Source organism: Mytilus trossulus, chromosome 2, assembly GCF_036588685.1.
Source record: "Mytilus trossulus isolate FHL-02 chromosome 2, PNRI_Mtr1.1.1.hap1, whole genome shotgun sequence".
NCBI classification, from domain to species: domain Eukaryota; kingdom Metazoa; phylum Mollusca; class Bivalvia; order Mytilida; family Mytilidae; genus Mytilus; species Mytilus trossulus.
This window is the reverse complement of record NC_086374.1, coordinates 87,538,059-87,554,659: the sequence shown is the minus strand read 5'-3', so window position 1 is coordinate 87,554,659 and position 16,601 is coordinate 87,538,059. Positions and strand designations below refer to the sequence as shown.

General features: G+C 36.5%; 1 protein-coding gene across 1 annotated transcript in view; it reads right to left on the bottom strand.

The window, feature by feature from the left end:
• Positions 1–16,601, bottom strand: part of LOC134708251 (uncharacterized) — a 51,643-nt gene that overhangs the window by 2,240 nt on the left and 32,802 nt on the right. The window contains exons 4-9 of the mRNA XM_063568639.1: positions 6,343–6,414; positions 5,432–5,552; positions 4,666–4,754; positions 3,193–3,264; positions 2,349–2,493; positions 1,043–1,654 (exon numbers count right to left, since the gene is read on the bottom strand). Of these exons, the coding sequence (XP_063424709.1) occupies positions 1,043–1,654; positions 2,349–2,493; positions 3,193–3,264; positions 4,666–4,754; positions 5,432–5,552; positions 6,343–6,414 (1,111 nt within the window). The remainder of the gene's footprint in view (positions 1–1,042; positions 1,655–2,348; positions 2,494–3,192; positions 3,265–4,665; positions 4,755–5,431; positions 5,553–6,342; positions 6,415–16,601) is intronic.

Below are 16,601 nucleotides of genomic sequence, written 5' to 3'. Positions count from 1 at the left end.
TTCCATAATTTTACTAAAAGAATCATCACATAGCTGAATATATAAATGATCTGATTCACTTTAAAATTTTAAAAAAGAAATACAAATTCAATCAAAACTACATTCAAATTCAATATAAATATGTGCAAAAAAACTGTTTCCTGGTTACGCATTTTAAACAGTCTGTACCACACGCATAAGGAAAGAACTTACTTGCATAAAGATTCACAATCTAGTTTAAACTTAGAAATACATTTCTCTCCATAATGTGAAGAAGATATGCAAGACGTAACCGATAATACACATATAAGGGCACATAATAAACGAAACAATAATACAATATAATAGTAAGCAAATTATAACACAAATTTTCAAATAATACAACAAACACACTTCATTTCTATCTGTTTTCTGTTATTGTTTGAATACATGCATATCATGTTAGGAAATTGCCGCAAATATCGCTCATTTGATAACGATTTTTTATATTTTTTTAAGAATGAAGCACATCTTTAAAACGTCTTTACACTAAATCCGTTGGATGTGCACTTATTTTATTTTAGTCTGAGATCTATTTATTACAACGTAGCTGTAATTGGCTTTGAACTAGCCTTCAGTTTGCAGGTAGTCTTATATCGGTGTGTTTTGTGTATATTTTTACTGATTTGTACCGTTTGTTCTTTTGTTGTGCTGTTAAACCACCGTTCACGGCATGTGGATATTTGACCGCTTGCAAGAATGCTTAACCCTGCCACTTTCTTTACGTTCTTAGTTTAAACATAATTATTTATAGTGGATTATTCGTTCTTGACCTAAGTAAGTAGTTTAATGAATTTATTACTTAATGTCAATCATATTTTTCACGACGTGTCCTTTGGTGCCGACTATCTTGTATGGATTTTCGATTGTTGAAGGCCACACGGTGACCTATAATTTTCATATATCCATTTGTTCGAACTCTGGAAAGGGAGATATTTGACTCATTGGCAAAACGATCACATCTCTTAACTTTTGTATAGTCGGTTGAATGCCAATGCATATCAAATAACTGAGAATAACATACTAGTTGGTGTTGGCGTTGTAGTTCTTCTAGTAGTTGTCGTCGGTGGATAAGTTCTTTTGGTAGTCGTTGCAGTCGTCGGTGGATGAGTTATTTTGGTAGTCGTTGTTGTCGTCGGTGGAGGAGTCCTTTTGGTAGTCGTTGGTGGTGGGTGTGTCGCTTTCGTAGTTGTCGGCGGTGGGTGTGTCGCTTTTGTAGTTGTCGGTGGTGGGTGTGTTGCTTTTTTAGTTGTCGGTGGTGGGTGTGTTGCTTTTTTAGTTGTCGGCGGTGGGTGTGTCGCTTTTTTAGTTGTCGGCGGTGGGTGTGTCGCTTTTGGAGTTGTCGGCGGTGGGTGTGTCGCTTTTGGAGTTGTCGGCGGTGGGTGTGTCGCTTTTGGAGTTGTCGGCGGTGGGTGTGTCGCTTTTGGAGTTGTCGGCGGTGGGTGTGTCGCTTTTGGAGTTGTCAGCGGTGGGTGTGTCGCTTTTGGAGTTGTCGGCGGTGGGTGTGTCGCTTTTGGAGTTGTCAGCGGTGGGTGTGTCGCTTTTGTAGTTGTCGGCGGTGGTTGTGTCGCTTTTTTCGTTGTCACAGTAGTTGGTATAGTACTTGTCTGTATATTATGTTGAGTACTGGGATGTCCTGTTGGGAAGAATGATACACATCTTAAAACCATCTCAAAATTGTCAAATCATCATTAAATACATGAACCCTTTAGAAAATGAAAGACCATGCCGCTATTTTGACACAAGATAGATAGATTCCAGATTTATCTCATGAGGATTGTTTGAGCAGAATTATTTTTCTAAACTAAAAAATATATATGGACAAAAAGGAACTGAAAACATCTAAGAACCGTACTTTATACTAAATGAAATGACACACTTGAGACAAGGGAAAAAAGTATATAAAATATTAGACTAATTGAAAGTTTTTATGCATAACATGGCGAATATCTCATATACATGTATATTCAAGAAACGAAAAATAATAAAAAGGTCGACCAAAATTACGGATGAAGGAATTAAGAATGCGGCCGAAAGATACCAAAGGGTCATTCAAACTCATTCAAAGTCGAAATTAAACTAACATCTCCATGGTGATAGAAAGACAAAAAACAGACAACAAACGTGTTGTATTATTATAAGTTTGATGAAAATTAGGGATAGATTAATATAATGGGCAAAATGTAAAATAAACCATTCAAAATAATTAAGAAAATATACAAAAAAGGGGGGAAATGGTAAACAAAAAATAAGAAATATATAAACGAAGGACCGCTGTCCAGATTCCTTATATTTGTATTGAAAGATTGGATAAATACATGAAGCCTTACCTTTCTCACATTCTTTCTTGTTGCAGAAATCGTTATCACAACAGTAATAACAGATATCAAAGTTATCAATCCCTCCTATTATTTGTTTCTTAGCCTTTGGATGACCAGCTAGGAGTGATTCTTTACCCATCATCTTTTTACACATCTATAAATTTACAATTTTCCGATTTCATATTTTAATTTGTTACAGTTATCATTGTTTGTACAATATCGTGTAATCCGTATTGTATATTTAAAGTAATATGACTTAAAAGGCAACATCATACAGTTACTTTGAGTAACAAGATTTTGATTATTCAAATTTACATTCTTTAAGTATTTAAATATAGTAAACACCAAAAAAGTATACAGAGATTTTACAATACCTGAACATAATGGTCTGAAATCGGTTCCAATTCTCTTGATGCGTGTTTGTTCATCAGATAAAAATTCATGCTCGACAAATATTGTTTGTCAACTCACATTGTTTGTTAGCATCAAATTCCAAAGGTTTGTCAATGTAAATCGTTTAGATTTCGACCCTTGCTCGTTGTAAAGATATAGCAATGATACGTGCAATTGGAAATAATACAAAGCCTAGGTCCATAGAGTAAACTTTTTTTTTCAAACTGTACGCATAAACAGTAGACGACTGCGAATATGTAGACAGTGTTTTCAAAACCATGAAATTGAAAACTAATTCGTAAAACAAGATTAATTTAGATATTTTAATTAAAGTAAGGTACTAGTTATTTCAGTCTTTACCATTGGTGACGGTACCGAACCATAGCTTTTAATGATAATATAGAGATTGGAGAGCAAAACAAAATTTGTAATAAAAATAAGATTTTATATCTATCTATACCTCCTTGTGCTCGCATCCCATCTCGTAACGTGTGTTAAACATATCATTGACGAATTCTTTGGTATAGCATTCCTAGAAAACATAGATTTTTATTTAAGATTGCTTGGAATGAGAGACAACTGAAAATCGTATCATTTTACATTACTGAGTACCCAAGCGTCTGTAAAAAAGAATTAAACAAAATGAGCAATTATTGAGCCAGTGCAGATAGGACTTATGACGACTTTACACTAAATCCGTTGGGTGCAGCGTACTGATTGATAGGTCTGGAAAAAAAAATATTTATTTTTTAATTTGTTTAGTTATCTTTGACTAGCCCTCAGTAACTGTGAGTACTCATAGATCTGTAGTTTTTTGTTCTTTTTGTTACACTGTTAGGTGATGTTTTTGGGGGGATTTTTTTGTTTTTTTCATTGGGCTGATTTGATTTCATTCAAAATAATTTTAAAAGATTGTTCTTATGTTGTGTTGTTCATCACTGTCAGTGGTTAGGGGTCAAAAACATGTTTAACCCCGCTTCATCTTGTATCCAAGGAGCCTGGGATTCACTGGTCGCCATATTTGATTTTTGTTTATTGTTTTGCTTGAATGAGGTTGTTAGTTTTCTCTCTTTATTGGTTTGATATTTTTTCATATAGCGGGTTTTACAGCTAAATATACGGAATGAGTTTGACTTGAAGAAATAGGCCATACGGTGACCAAAAGCTGTATACACTCTCGTGTCCTTTGGTTTCCGGTTATATAACTAATACCGTTATCTATGCCACGAAAGCTAACGTTTATGCATACGTTATCTATTTCGCAGTGAACAACTTTACCCATGTCGCAGACGCTTGAAAATCTAATCTATGTCACAGAGGCTAGCTTTACTGAATACCTTTTCTATGTCGCAGACACTAGCTTTAATGAATACCTTATCTATACAATAGATGCTTACTTTAATGAATACCTCATCTATGTAATAGACGCTATCTTAACTTAATTTTGTAATAAACGCTAGCTTTTACCGTATCTATGTAAAAACTACAATCACAAAAATACTAAACTCAGAGGAAAATCCAATCGGAAAGTCCACAATCACATGACAAAATCAAATGACAAACACATCAAAAACGAATGGACAAAAACTGTCATATAAAACGCTAGCTTATCTATGTGACAGACGCTAGCTTTTAACGAATACCTAATTATGAAATAGACGCTAGCTTTTAATGAATACCTCAGCCAAATGTAATAGACGCTAGCTTTAATGAATATCTTATCTATGTAACAGACACTAGCTTTAATGAATACCTTATCTATATAATATACACAAGCTTTACTGAATACCTCAGCTATGTAACAGACACTAGCTTTAATGAATACCTTATCTATGTAGTAGACGCCAGCTTTACTGAATACCTCAGCTATGTAACAGACACTAGCTTTAATGAATATCTTATCTATGTAATTGACACTAGCTTTACTGAATACCTTATCTATGTCGCAAACAGAAACTGTGTCACATTTACTTGGATGCTCTACGTCATTACAACTGTAGCAAAGTGTCCGATTCAACTTATCTGCGAATAAAGAAATGTTCATTAAGTCATGAAATCGTTTCTTTCTTTCAAATATATCGACCTATGCAAGTGTACGTAAATATGTATATGTATTAGACTCTGGTTAATTTTGGAACAATCATATACGAAATACAATAAAACAAAAGATGACGTTTGGTACGTTTTGTAACAGATGACTAACAATTTAACTTGCAAACAGTCCAAAACTTTCGGTTGATCTTTTTGTCCAAACCAAAATAGGTTGACATATGTATTGATGTTGATTTGCATAAGGTCGATCTCTTTCCGACGCAGCTCAATTGTTATACCTTTAACCCACAAACACTTCAAACATTGAGAAGAGCTCAAACAGTCAAACCGACCAACATTAGAGGCTCTATTAAAATAGATAATGTTAGTATAATATTCGAGGCTAAGAAATATCTTAAATGAAAAATTTCGATTATATTGAAATTGGTTTCCAAGCATATATTTATTTTACTTTTACTTTCTGAGATTATGAAGATTATGAAGATGTTTTGCATCATATAGGTTACTTAATTGTCCACATTATTTTGCAAACTTTGTTAAATAACTAATATGGTTACATTTTTCTGCTGCATTTACTGACTTTGGTCCCCATATCAAGATGATGAACATTTATGAAACCGTATCTTTGACATATATTGTGTACTTACTCTGGTCCCCACATCCATATTGGTTACAACGGTTTGAGTTACAGCATTGCTGGCAGATGTATAAATTGTCATCTTGACGTTTAACTTCTCTCTTCCCAAACTTATTTAAAGCATCACACACCTTACAATAAGAAGATTGTTACGTATTAGAAATAAGGGAGCTACCATTTGATTTTTATGAGGGTGGGGTTGTAGGATGAAAAATGTTGTCCTGCATTTGTTATCTCTGTGCTGCTTTTTCGTTTTTTTCACTCTAATCGTTCCTGTCTTTCTTATTATTAGTTTATCCTGCCTTTTTTTACTAAAAAAATCATGCCCTGCCTTTTTTTCAAATTTCATCCTAGCCCGCCCCCTCCCCTCTCATAAAAATCAAATGGTAGCTCCCTAATTAGATAAAATTCTTAACGTTGATGGATAAACTTGTCATTTTATATGATGATAACTTAAGTTGGTACAAGTTCCCTTTATCGCGACGAGAAATATAAGTTATAGCAATTAAAAATGCACATGCCATAAAAATGATCTGTTAATGAAACAATAATTATGAAATATCAATATTTAAAGACGTTTTTTTTTTTATCTGTATCTTTATAAATAAGTCTGGCTTCTTCTTTAAAACAAAAAAAATATGCTAGATACAAATCTTACTTATTCGGACTTGGTATAGGTTTTCCTCTATTTATAACTCTTGATTGTCTGTGATACACGTAAATGTCAATCCGATTGATAACAAAGAGTTCAATGCAATTGAAAAACTCTACTCAACATCCAAGTTTGGCATCCATCCAATCGGCAATTCTCGGGTGCATCCGAATTCTGATAGATTGAAGAACGGAATCTGCCGAGTTAAAACGAATGGTCAGACCTCATCCTTCCGAACATTTATTTAAAAGTTAACCTAGAATACTTACCCTATTTGATGCACATTTAAGATCATAGAACACGTGACCTTGTGGAGTAATGTAGAAATCTGTGACACATTGCTGAAAGAACATTACGTACATGATGTAACAATTAGAAAAACTCAAGTATGGAATAACGTTACCAGTGTAGAGTTTTAGATCATAATTAAGGTCAAGGATCAGTAAATGACCATAATCTGTCCTGAACACTTATTTTTAGAATATACTTGACAAAGGGAATTTCGGAAACTTAAATCGTCATAAAATAGAGCATTAATTTTAAGTCAAAAGAAACCTCAAATTAGAAAAAAAATATGCATTTGTTTTTTTTTTATAACTAAATGAATAGTTTTCATTATACAACTTATGTACGTATACTTTTTTCTGAGGAAAATTCTTTAATTTGTCCACATTTAAAAGAAGTTTACTTATTTTTATTTCTTCCAATTTGCCGACATATTTTCCGTATGCATAGTGACCTGAGCGTAACCCTCTTCGTTAAAATCCGGTGATCGCAATACGCATGGATATGTCATTAAAATAAACAATTATCTATGTATGTGAAGTTAGCAGCCGGTTCGTTATTCGTTATTCGATATTCAATATCCAATCGGCTGCTAGCAGCCAGTTTGATATTCAAAATTTAGTGAAAAAAATTATAAAAAAATAAAATACTTGATAACATAAAAAGCATGATTTTCATATTTTAAAAGACTGATAAAATACGTAGGAAATCGTTAAATGACCTTTTCAAGCTGGCGTAATTTCTCGTCATAATTTCTCGTTGTCCTCGAATATAAACCCTTTTTCATGTTACATATTTGTCTATATGTAATATAGAGTTTTGTCAATAAAACGACTTCAAAGATGTACTTTTGTGTATAATATTTCTTAAGACAAAAAGAAAAACCCATAACTCTAGAAATATTTATAACTATAAATAGAAATATATATGGAAAGCCAAAAAAACAAAAAACAAATCAGTCGAAAAATGTCAAAATTTTAGGACAAAGGGCACAGGGTAATGGTGAGAGCCCCCTGATTTCTCAATCTTTCTAATATTTGACAGACATTTAGTCAATAGGTAGATACAAACGTGACTAAAAGGAATTTGGGTACACTTCCTGTCTTCTATGTTTACGGAGCGCCCAAAGTGCCAGTTGGATATTCAAAATATATAGCGAAAACCTACCCGAGACCGCTTAAATGAGGTTGAGACCCCCCGGGTCTTTCAATGTCCATAAAATTCAACCAAATCATTGACTCTGTATATATAAAGGTTGTATTAGATGGATTTACCAGAATAACGTCATCTTCCATATCTACGGAGGGCTAAGATTGTCACTTTTCAGTCGAAAAATGTCAAAATTTTAGGACAAAGGGCACAGGGTAATGGTGAGAGCCCCCTGATTTCTCAATCTTTCTAATATTTGACAGACATTTAGTCAATAGGTAGATACAAACGTGACTAAAAGGAATTTGGGTACACTTCCTGTCTTCTATGTTTACGGAGCGCCCAAAGTGCCAGTTGGATATTCAAAATATATAGCGAAAACCTACCCGAGACCGCTTAAATGAGGTTGAGACCCCCCGGGTCTTTCAATGTCCATAAAATTCAACCAAATCATTGACTCTGTATATATAAAGGTTGTATTAGATGGATTTACCAGAATAACGTCATCTTCCATATCTACGGAGGGCTAAGATTGTCACTTTTCAGTCGAAAAATGTCAAAATTTTAGGACAAAGGGCACAGGGTAATGGTGAGAGCCCCCTGATTTCTCAATCTTTCTAATATTTGACAGACATTTAGTCAATAGGTAGATACAAACGTGACTAAAAGGAATTTGGGTACACTTCCTGTCTTCTATGTTTACGGAGCGCCCAAAGTGCCAGTTGGATATTCAAAATATATAGCGAAAACCTACCCGAGACCGCTTAAATGAGGTTGAGACCCCCCGGGTCTTTCAATGTCCATAAAATTCAACCAAATCATTGACTCTGTATATATAAAGGTTGTATTAGATGGATTTACCAGAATAACGTCATCTTCCATATCTACGGAGGGCTAAGATTGTCACTTTTCAGTCGAAAAATGTCAAAATTTTAGGACAAAGGGCACAGGGTAATGGTGAGAGCCCCCTGATTTCTCAATCTTTCTAATATTTGACAGACATTTAGTCAATAGGTAGATACAAACGTGACTAAAAGGAATTTGGGTACACTTCCTGTCTTCTATGTTTACGGAGCGCCCAAAGTGCCAGTTGGATATTCAAAATATATAGCGAAAACCTACCCGAGACCGCTTAAATGAGGTTGAGACCCCCCGGGTCTTTCAATGTCCATAAAATTCAACCAAATCATTGACTCTGTATATATAAAGGTTGTATTAGATGGATTTACCAGAATAACGTCATCTTCCATATCTACGGAGGGCTAAGATTGTCACTTTTCAGTCGAAAAATGTCAAAATTTTAGGACAAAGGGCACAGGGTAATGGTGAGAGCCCCCTGATTTCTCAATCTTTCTAATATTTGACAGACATTTAGTCAATAGGTAGATACAAACGTGACTAAAAGGAATTTGGGTACACTTCCTGTCTTCTATGTTTACGGAGCGCCCAAAGTGCCAGTTGGATATTCAAAATATATAGCGAAAACCTACCCGAGACCGCTTAAATGAGGTTGAGACCCCCCGGGTCTTTCAATGTCCATAAAATTCAACCAAATCATTGACTCTGTATATATAAAGGTTGTATTAGATGGATTTACCAGAATAACGTCATCTTCCATATCTACGGAGGGCTAAGATTGTCACTTTTCAGTCGAAAAATGTCAAAATTTTAGGACAAAGGGCACAGGGTAATGGTGAGAGCCCCCTGATTTCTCAATCTTTCTAATATTTGACAGACATTTAGTCAATAGGTAGATACAAACGTGACTAAAAGGAATTTGGGTACACTTCCTGTCTTCTATGTTTACGGAGCGCCCAAAGTGCCAGTTGGATATTCAAAATATATAGCGAAAACCTACCCGAGACCGCTTAAATGAGGTTGAGACCCCCCGGGTCTTTCAATGTCCATAAAATTCAACCAAATCATTGACTCTGTATATATAAAGGTTGTATTAGATGGATTTACCAGAATAACGTCATCTTCCATATCTACGGAGGGCTAAGATTGTCACTTTTCAGTCGAAAAATGTCAAAATTTTAGGACAAAGGGCACAGGGTAATGGTGAGAGCCCCCTGATTTCTCAATCTTTCTAATATTTGACAGACATTTAGTCAATAGGTAGATACAAACGTGACTAAAAGGAATTTGGGTACACTTCCTGTCTTCTATGTTTACGGAGCGCCCAAAGTGCCAGTTGGATATTCAAAATATATAGCGAAAACCTACCCGAGACCGCTTAAATGAGGTTGAGACCCCCCGGGTCTTTCAATGTCCATAAAATTCAACCAAATCATTGACTCTGTATATATAAAGGTTGTATTAGATGGATTTACCAGAATAACGTCATCTTCCATATCTACGGAGGGCTAAGATTGTCACTTTTCAGTCGAAAAATGTCAAAATTTTAGGACAAAGGGCACAGGGTAATGGTGAGAGCCCCCTGATTTCTCAATCTTTCTAATATTTGACAGACATTTAGTCAATAGGTAGATACAAACGTGACTAAAAGGAATTTGGGTACACTTCCTGTCTTCTATGTTTACGGAGCGCCCAAAGTGCCAGTTGGATATTCAAAATATATAGCGAAAACCTACCCGAGACCGCTTAAATGAGGTTGAGACCCCCCGGGTCTTTCAATGTCCATAAAATTCAACCAAATCATTGACTCTGTATATATAAAGGTTGTATTAGATGGATTTACCAGAATAACGTCATCTTCCATATCTACGGAGGGCTAAGATTGTCACTTTTCAGTCGAAAAATGTCAAAATTTTAGGACAAAGGGCACAGGGTAATGGTGAGAGCCCCCTGATTTCTCAATCTTTCTAATATTTGACAGACATTTAGTCAATAGGTAGATACAAACGTGACTAAAAGGAATTTGGGTACACTTCCTGTCTTCTATGTTTACGGAGCGCCCAAAGTGCCAGTTGGATATTCAAAATATATAGCGAAAACCTACCCGAGACCGCTTAAATGAGGTTGAGACCCCCCGGGTCTTTCAATGTCCATAAAATTCAACCAAATCATTGACTCTGTATATATAAAGGTTGTATTAGATGGATTTACCAGAATAACGTCATCTTCCATATCTACGGAGGGCTAAGATTGTCACTTTTCAGTCGAAAAATGTCAAAATTTTAGGACAAAGGGCACAGGGTAATGGTGAGAGCCCCCTGATTTCTCAATCTTTCTAATATTTGACAGACATTTAGTCAATAGGTAGATACAAACGTGACTAAAAGGAATTTGGGTACACTTCCTGTCTTCTATGTTTACGGAGCGCCCAAAGTGCCAGTTGGATATTCAAAATATATAGCGAAAACCTACCCGAGACCGCTTAAATGAGGTTGAGACCCCCCGGGTCTTTCAATGTCCATAAAATTCAACCAAATCATTGACTCTGTATATATAAAGGTTGTATTAGATGGATTTACCAGAATAACGTCATCTTCCATATCTACGGAGGGCTAAGATTGTCACTTTTCAGTCGAAAAATGTCAAAATTTTAGGACAAAGGGCACAGGGTAATGGTGAGAGCCCCCTGATTTCTCAATCTTTCTAATATTTGACAGACATTTAGTCAATAGGTAGATACAAACGTGACTAAAAGGAATTTGGGTACACTTCCTGTCTTCTATGTTTACGGAGCGCCCAAAGTGCCAGTTGGATATTCAAAATATATAGCGAAAACCTACCCGAGACCGCTTAAATGAGGTTGAGACCCCCCGGGTCTTTCAATGTCCATAAAATTCAACCAAATCATTGACTCTGTATATATAAAGGTTGTATTAGATGGATTTACCAGAATAACGTCATCTTCCATATCTACGGAGGGCTAAGATTGTCACTTTTCAGTCGAAAAATGTCAAAATTTTAGGACAAAGGGCACAGGGTAATGGTGAGAGCCCCCTGATTTCTCAATCTTTCTAATATTTGACAGACATTTAGTCAATAGGTAGATACAAACGTGACTAAAAGGAATTTGGGTACACTTCCTGTCTTCTATGTTTACGGAGCGCCCAAAGTGCCAGTTGGATATTCAAAATATATAGCGAAAACCTACCCGAGACCGCTTAAATGAGGTTGAGACCCCCCGGGTCTTTCAATGTCCATAAAATTCAACCAAATCATTGACTCTGTATATATAAAGGTTGTATTAGATGGATTTACCAGAATAACGTCATCTTCCATATCTACGGAGGGCTAAGATTGTCACTTTTCAGTCGAAAAATGTCAAAATTTTAGGACAAAGGGCACAGGGTAATGGTGAGAGCCCCCTGATTTCTCAATCTTTCTAATATTTGACAGACATTTAGTCAATAGGTAGATACAAACGTGACTAAAAGGAATTTGGGTACACTTCCTGTCTTCTATGTTTACGGAGCGCCCAAAGTGCCAGTTGGATATTCAAAATATATAGCGAAAACCTACCCGAGACCGCTTAAATGAGGTTGAGACCCCCCGGGTCTTTCAATGTCCATAAAATTCAACCAAATCATTGACTCTGTATATATAAAGGTTGTATTAGATGGATTTACCAGAATAACGTCATCTTCCATATCTACGGAGGGCTAAGATTGTCACTTTTCAGTCGAAAAATGTCAAAATTTTAGGACAAAGGGCACAGGGTAATGGTGAGAGCCCCCTGATTTCTCAATCTTTCTAATATTTGACAGACATTTAGTCAATAGGTAGATACAAACGTGACTAAAAGGAATTTGGGTACACTTCCTGTCTTCTATGTTTACGGAGCGCCCAAAGTGCCAGTTGGATATTCAAAATATATAGCGAAAACCTACCCGAGACCGCTTAAATGAGGTTGAGACCCCCCGGGTCTTTCAATGTCCATAAAATTCAACCAAATCATTGACTCTGTATATATAAAGGTTGTATTAGATGGATTTACCAGAATAACGTCATCTTCCATATCTACGGAGGGCTAAGATTGTCACTTTTCAGTCGAAAAATGTCAAAATTTTAGGACAAAGGGCACAGGGTAATGGTGAGAGCCCCCTGATTTCTCAATCTTTCTAATATTTGACAGACATTTAGTCAATAGGTAGATACAAACGTGACTAAAAGGAATTTGGGTACACTTCCTGTCTTCTATGTTTACGGAGCGCCCAAAGTGCCAGTTGGATATTCAAAATATATAGCGAAAACCTACCCGAGACCGCTTAAATGAGGTTGAGACCCCCCGGGTCTTTCAATGTCCATAAAATTCAACCAAATCATTGACTCTGTATATATAAAGGTTGTATTAGATGGATTTACCAGAATAACGTCATCTTCCATATCTACGGAGGGCTAAGATTGTCACTTTTCAGTCGAAAAATGTCAAAATTTTAGGACAAAGGGCACAGGGTAATGGTGAGAGCCCCCTGATTTCTCAATCTTTCTAATATTTGACAGACATTTAGTCAATAGGTAGATACAAACGTGACTAAAAGGAATTTGGGTACACTTCCTGTCTTCTATGTTTACGGAGCGCCCAAAGTGCCAGTTGGATATTCAAAATATATAGCGAAAACCTACCCGAGACCGCTTAAATGAGGTTGAGACCCCCCGGGTCTTTCAATGTCCATAAAATTCAACCAAATCATTGACTCTGTATATATAAAGGTTGTATTAGATGGATTTACCAGAATAACGTCATCTTCCATATCTACGGAGGGCTAAGATTGTCACTTTTCAGTCGAAAAATGTCAAAATTTTAGGACAAAGGGCACAGGGTAATGGTGAGAGCCCCCTGATTTCTCAATCTTTCTAATATTTGACAGACATTTAGTCAATAGGTAGATACAAACGTGACTAAAAGGAATTTGGGTACACTTCCTGTCTTCTATGTTTACGGAGCGCCCAAAGTGCCAGTTGGATATTCAAAATATATAGCGAAAACCTACCCGAGACCGCTTAAATGAGGTTGAGACCCCCCGGGTCTTTCAATGTCCATAAAATTCAACCAAATCATTGACTCTGTATATATAAAGGTTGTATTAGATGGATTTACCAGAATAACGTCATCTTCCATATCTACGGAGGGCTAAGATTGTCACTTTTCAGTCGAAAAATGTCAAAATTTTAGGACAAAGGGCACAGGGTAATGGTGAGAGCCCCCTGATTTCTCAATCTTTCTAATATTTGACAGACATTTAGTCAATAGGTAGATACAAACGTGACTAAAAGGAATTTGGGTACACTTCCTGTCTTCTATGTTTACGGAGCGCCCAAAGTGCCAGTTGGATATTCAAAATATATAGCGAAAACCTACCCGAGACCGCTTAAATGAGGTTGAGACCCCCCGGGTCTTTCAATGTCCATAAAATTCAACCAAATCATTGACTCTGTATATATAAAGGTTGTATTAGATGGATTTACCAGAATAACGTCATCTTCCATATCTACGGAGGGCTAAGATTGTCACTTTTCAGTCGAAAAATGTCAAAATTTTAGGACAAAGGGCACAGGGTAATGGTGAGAGCCCCCTGATTTCTCAATCTTTCTAATATTTGACAGACATTTAGTCAATAGGTAGATACAAACGTGACTAAAAGGAATTTGGGTACACTTCCTGTCTTCTATGTTTACGGAGCGCCCAAAGTGCCAGTTGGATATTCAAAATATATAGCGAAAACCTACCCGAGACCGCTTAAATGAGGTTGAGACCCCCCGGGTCTTTCAATGTCCATAAAATTCAACCAAATCATTGACTCTGTATATATAAAGGTTGTATTAGATGGATTTACCAGAATAACGTCATCTTCCATATCTACGGAGGGCTAAGATTGTCACTTTTCAGTCGAAAAATGTCAAAATTTTAGGACAAAGGGCACAGGGTAATGGTGAGAGCCCCCTGATTTCTCAATCTTTCTAATATTTGACAGACATTTAGTCAATAGGTAGATACAAACGTGACTAAAAGGAATTTGGGTACACTTCCTGTCTTCTATGTTTACGGAGCGCCCAAAGTGCCAGTTGGATATTCAAAATATATAGCGAAAACCTACCCGAGACCGCTTAAATGAGGTTGAGACCCCCCGGGTCTTTCAATGTCCATAAAATTCAACCAAATCATTGACTCTGTATATATAAAGGTTGTATTAGATGGATTTACCAGAATAACGTCATCTTCCATATCTACGGAGGGCTAAGATTGTCACTTTTCAGTCGAAAAATGTCAAAATTTTAGGACAAAGGGCACAGGGTAATGGTGAGAGCCCCCTGATTTCTCAATCTTTCTAATATTTGACAGACATTTAGTCAATAGGTAGATACAAACGTGACTAAAAGGAATTTGGGTACACTTCCTGTCTTCTATGTTTACGGAGCGCCCAAAGTGCCAGTTGGATATTCAAAATATATAGCGAAAACCTACCCGAGACCGCTTAAATGAGGTTGAGACCCCCCGGGTCTTTCAATGTCCATAAAATTCAACCAAATCATTGACTCTGTATATATAAAGGTTGTATTAGATGGATTTACCAGAATAACGTCATCTTCCATATCTACGGAGGGCTAAGATTGTCACTTTTCAGTCGAAAAATGTCAAAATTTTAGGACAAAGGGCACAGGGTAATGGTGAGAGCCCCCTGATTTCTCAATCTTTCTAATATTTGACAGACATTTAGTCAATAGGTAGATACAAACGTGACTAAAAGGAATTTGGGTACACTTCCTGTCTTCTATGTTTACGGAGCGCCCAAAGTGCCAGTTGGATATTCAAAATATATAGCGAAAACCTACCCGAGACCGCTTAAATGAGGTTGAGACCCCCCGGGTCTTTCAATGTCCATAAAATTCAACCAAATCATTGACTCTGTATATATAAAGGTTGTATTAGATGGATTTACCAGAATAACGTCATCTTCCATATCTACGGAGGGCTAAGATTGTCACTTTTCAGTCGAAAAATGTCAAAATTTTAGGACAAAGGGCACAGGGTAATGGTGAGAGCCCCCTGATTTCTCAATCTTTCTAATATTTGACAGACATTTAGTCAATAGGTAGATACAAACGTGACTAAAAGGAATTTGGGTACACTTCCTGTCTTCTATGTTTACGGAGCGCCCAAAGTGCCAGTTGGATATTCAAAATATATAGCGAAAACCTACCCGAGACCGCTTAAATGAGGTTGAGACCCCCCGGGTCTTTCAATGTCCATAAAATTCAACCAAATCATTGACTCTGTATATATAAAGGTTGTATTAGATGGATTTACCAGAATAACGTCATCTTCCATATCTACGGAGGGCTAAGATTGTCACTTTTCAGTCGAAAAATGTCAAAATTTTAGGACAAAGGGCACAGGGTAATGGTGAGAGCCCCCTGATTTCTCAATCTTTCTAATATTTGACAGACATTTAGTCAATAGGTAGATACAAACGTGACTAAAAGGAATTTGGGTACACTTCCTGTCTTCTATGTTTACGGAGCGCCCAAAGTGCCAGTTGGATATTCAAAATATATAGCGAAAACCTACCCGAGACCGCTTAAATGAGGTTGAGACCCCCCGGGTCTTTCAATGTCCATAAAATTCAACCAAATCATTGACTCTGTATATATAAAGGTTGTATTAGATGGATTTACCAGAATAACGTCATCTTCCATATCTACGGAGGGCTAAGATTGTCACTTTTCAGTCGAAAAATGTCAAAATTTTAGGACAAAGGGCACAGGGTAATGGTGAGAGCCCCCTGATTTCTCAATCTTTCTAATATTTGACAGACATTTAGTCAATAGGTAGATACAAACGTGACTAAAAGGAATTTGGGTACACTTCCTGTCTTCTATGTTTACGGAGCGCCCAAAGTGCCAGTTGGATATTCAAAATATATAGCGAAAACCTACCCGAGACCGCTTAAATGAGGTTGAGACCCCCCGGGTCTTTCAATGTCCATAAAATTCAACCAAATCATTGACTCTGTATATATAAAGGTTGTATTAGATGGATTTACCAGAATAACGTCATCTTCCATATCTACGGAGGGCTAAGATTGTCACTTTTCAGTCGAAAAATGTCAAAATTTTAGGACAAAGGGCACAGGGTAATGGTGAGAGCCCCCTGATTTCTCAATCTTTCTAATATTTGACA